This window comes from Mustelus asterias, chromosome 5 (assembly GCF_964213995.1).
Source record: "Mustelus asterias chromosome 5, sMusAst1.hap1.1, whole genome shotgun sequence".
NCBI lineage: Eukaryota > Metazoa > Chordata > Chondrichthyes > Carcharhiniformes > Triakidae > Mustelus > Mustelus asterias.
The window spans coordinates 136,222,928-136,227,301 of NC_135805.1; the positions used below are offsets into that span (position 1 = coordinate 136,222,928).

General features: G+C 48.1%; 1 protein-coding gene across 1 annotated transcript in view; it reads right to left on the reverse strand.

The window, feature by feature from the left end:
* The window catches only part of prim2 (DNA primase subunit 2), a 197,084-nt gene extending 194,388 nt beyond the window's left edge, over positions 1 to 2,696 (reverse strand). The window contains exon 1 of the mRNA XM_078213598.1: positions 2,690 to 2,696. Within this exon, the coding sequence (XP_078069724.1) occupies positions 2,690 to 2,696 (7 nt within the window). The remainder of the gene's footprint in view (positions 1 to 2,689) is intronic.
* Positions 2,697 to 4,374: the final 1,678 nt, after the last annotated feature.

Genomic DNA, 4,374 nt, shown 5'->3' on the forward strand with positions numbered 1-4,374 from the left:
GGAATGGAGAGATGAGGGTAAGGCGAAAAGGAATGAGATGGAAAAGATTAGGAACGCAAATAGATGGGTGAGGGTAAAAAGAAATAGAGGGAAAAATCAAATAGAGGAAAAAAAAATAAAAAGAAAATAGAGGGTAACAAATAAAAAGAAAATAGAGGGTAAAAAAATAAAAAGAAAATAGAGGGTAAAAAATAAAAGAAATAGAGGGTAAAAAAATAAAAGAACTAGAGGGTAAAAATAAAAGAAAATAGAGGGTAAAAAATAAAAGAAAATAGAGGGTAAAAAAATAAAAAGAAAATAGAGGGTAAAAAAATAACAAGAAAATAGAGGGTAAAAAAATAAAAAGAAAATAGAGGGTAAAAAATAAAAAGAAATAGAGGGTAAAAAATAAAAGAAACTAGAGGGTAAAAAATAAAAAGAAAATAGAGGGTAAAAATAAAAGAAAATAGAGGGTAAATAAGAAATAGGGATAAAAAGAACAATAGAGGGAAAATAAAAGCAATAGAGGAAAAGAAAAAAAGAAAATAGAGGAAAAAGAATAAAGAAATAGAGGAAAAAAGAAATAAAAAGAAAATAGAGGAAAAAGAATAAACAGAAATAGAGGAAAAAGAAATAAAAACGAAAACTAGAGGAAAAAGAAATAAAAGACAATAGAGGAAAAAAGAAATTAAAAGAAAATAGAGGGAAAAAATAAAAAGAAAATAGAGGGAAAAAATAAAAAGAAGATAGAGGGAAAAAAATAAAAGAAATAGAGGGGAAAAAATAAAAAGAAAATAGAGGGAAAAAATAAAAAGAAATAGAGGGGAAAAAATAAAAAGAAAATAGAGGGGAAAAAATAAAAAGAAAATAGAGGGGAAAAATAAAGAGAAAATAGAGGGTAAAAATAAAAGAAAATAGAGGGGAAAAGATAAAAAGAAAATAGAGGGGCAAAATAAGAAGAAAATAGAGGGACAAATAAAAAGAAAATAGAGGGGAAAATAAAAAGAAAATAGAGGGGAAAAAATAAAAAGAAAATAGAGGGGAAAAAATAAAAGAAAATAGAGGGGAAAAATAAAAGAAATAGAGGGGAAAATAAAAGAATAGAGGGGACAAACTAAAAGAAAATAGAGGGGAAAATAAAAAGAAATCGAGGGGAACAAATAACAACGCAATAGAGGGGAACAATAAAAAGAAATGAGGGGAAAAATAAAAAGAAATAGAGGGGAACTAACAAGAAACATAGAGGGACCCCACTCTTTTCCCCCCACCCCCTCCCCACTCTTTTCCCCCCACCCCCTCCCCACTCTTTTCCCCCCACCCCCTCCCCACTCTTTCCCCCCCACCCCCTCCCCACTCTTTCCCCCCACCCCCTCCCCACTCTTTCCCCCCCACCCCCTCCCCACTCTTTCCCCCCCACCCCCTCCCCACTCTTTCCCCCCCACCCCCTCCCCACTCTTTCCCCCCACCCCCTCCCCACTCTTTCCCCCCCACCCCTCCCCACTCTTTCCCCCCCACCCCCTCCCCACTCTTTCCCCCCATCCCCTCCCCACCCTTTACCCCCCTACCCCCTCCCCACCCTTTCCCCCCCTACCCCCTCCCCACCCTTTCCCCCACCACTCCCCACCCTTCCCCACCCCATCCCCACCCCTCCCACACCCCTTCCCCACCCCATCCCCACCCCTCCCCACCCCTTCCCCACCCCTTCCCCACCCCTTCCCCACCCCTTCCCCACCCCTTCCCCACCCTTTCCCCATCCCTTTCCTCACCCCTTTCCCCACCCCTCCCCACACCCCTCCCCACACCCCTTCCCCCACCCCTCCCCACACCCCTTCCCCCACCCCTCCCACACCCCTTCCCCCACCCCTCCCCACACCCCTTCCCCACCCTTTCCCCACCCTTCTCCCACCCCTTTCCCCCCCTTTCCCCCCCTTTCCCCACCTCTTTCCCACCCCTTTCCCCACCCCTTTCCCCACCCCTTTCCCCACCCCTTTCCCCACCCCTCCCCACCCCTTCCCCACCCCTTCCCCACCCTTTCCCCACCCTTTCCCCACCCCTCCCCACCCTTTCCCCACCCTTTCCCCACCCCTCCCCACCCCTCCCCACCCCTTCCCCACCCTTTCCCCACCCCTCCCCACCCCTTCCCCACCCCTTCCCCACCCCTTCCCCACCCCTTCCCCACCCCTTCCCCACCCCTTCCCCACCCCTTCCCCACCCTTTCCCCATCCCTGCCCCACCCCTTCCCCACCCCTTCCCCACCCTTTCCCCATCCCTTTCCCCACCCCTTCTCCACTCATTCCCCACCTCAAGTTTTGCCCACTCATTGCCCCTCACCGTCTTTCCCAATGTTCCTCCCTCCCCCCTCCTCTCCCCCTACCCCAAACCTGGCTCACTCACTCCTTATTGAACCCTCCATTACTACTCCTCATACCCAGGGCCTACCCTTCACCCCTTTTCTACCACTCCTTCCCTTCCCTACCTCACGCCCCAGCCTACCTCAGCCCTTAACGTCGCCTTTGACCTCACACTCTCCCAACCCACCCTTTCCTTCCTTCCCTATCCCCACATCCTCCTGGTTATCCCTTCGATCCCTCATTACCCCACTTGGCCCCCTAACCCTGTCCCCTCCTTACACCTGGTCCCCTGCCAACTCCCCCCCACCCCGTCTATTCCTACCCTCTCAACCCTTCCCTACACCGTCACCCCATCCTACAGGCCATGCTGACTGAAGGCTCAAAGGATCTGGACTGCAGTCAATGTTTAGCAGATAATTTGTATCAAGAGAGGCATTAGCAGGTTATATTCAGATAGATATTTGCATGAGGTGACTCGGAGATTCACGTGTACCGTTGTCATTAAATTAGAACTGTAAACTCTCACCCCGAACTAAACTGTAACATTGCCATTATTATGTAACTTGTGCTGCGATTTGCTTTTGTGCAATAAATCTTTTTGTTTCCCCTTATTTTCTCCCAGATGCAGGAATGAGATCGCACTTCCGTTCTGAGGTACAGTATTCCGTTGTCGCTTTCTGAACTCAAGGTCATGCAAAGTTACTTATCAAGTCTTACAGTTGTGATCAACTCAGCCTTTGGATAGTATTGAAATGTTAACTCCCATAAAAATCCAGCAGCTGGGCTTCGGGAACAGATAGGTCAGCATATTTTGGGTGGGCATGGGCAGGGGGTGGGGCGGGGGGGGGGGGGGGGGGGGTGGGTAGTGACTAGACAAAGTATAAGATCATCGTATGGGAAATGGGCCCAGTACAATTCCTCACTTTTATTAAGAATGTGTTGAGATTAAAATCAACACTTTCAAAGTTGGTGTCATATGTTGGCACAGCGGTTAGCACTGCTGCCTCACAACGCCAGGGACCTGGGTTTGATCCCCAGCTTGGGTCACTGTCTGTGCGGAGTCTGCACGTTCTCCCGGTGTCTGCATGGGTTTCCTCCGGGTGCTCCGGTTTCCTCCCGCTGTTCAAAAGACATGCTGGTTAGGTGCATTGGCTATGCTAAGTTCTCCTTCGGTGTACCCAAACAGGCGCCGGAGTGTGGCGACTGGGGGATTTTCACAGTAACTTCATTGCAGTGTTAATGTAAACCTATTTGTGACACTAATAAATAAACTTAAATATGAGTGACTGGCAGCATCTTACCCAGGCCCTCCCCACCGCTCTATCTATGGAACCCCCAACATTTTCCCATGGCTAATCCCTCTAATCCACACATCTTGGGACAGCTGTGACTTTGACATTGTTATAGGGAGCGGAATTCCTCGGACAAGACATTAGAAATGCAGCCATCAGCATTATCATCGATAATCATCAGAAACTCAGGATCATTTTACTCACACCCTCCTCGGAAATTTGTATCACTGCTTCCAGTGACTAGTTCTAAAAATACTGCAGGGGTGGCACGGTGGCACAGTGGTTAGCACTGCTGCCTCACAGCGCCAGGGACCCGGGTTTGATTCCTGGCTCGGGTCACTGCCTGTGTGGAGTTTGCACATTCTCCCCGTGTCTGCGTGGGTTCCCCCCCCCGGGTGCTCCAGTTTCCGACCAAACTCCAAAGATGTGCAGATCAGAAGGATTGGCCACGCTGAAATACCCCTTAGCATCCCAGGATATGCGGGTTAGAGGGATTAGCCATAGGAAAATGTGGATAGGGCGGCGGGGAGGGCCTGGGTAAGATACTGTGTCAGAGAGTCAGTGCAGACTCAGTGGGCTGAATGGTCTCCTCTGCACTGCAGGGATTCCATGATTCTATGAATACCACTAATTCCACCAGAGCTCGTGATAGGGGAGAAAGGAGATAAGACTGTGATCATTGGCCTCTGTGTAAACCTTTGGAACTTTGCATGTAAAGCTCAGGTGAGAGAATAATGACAATAATGAGTGTA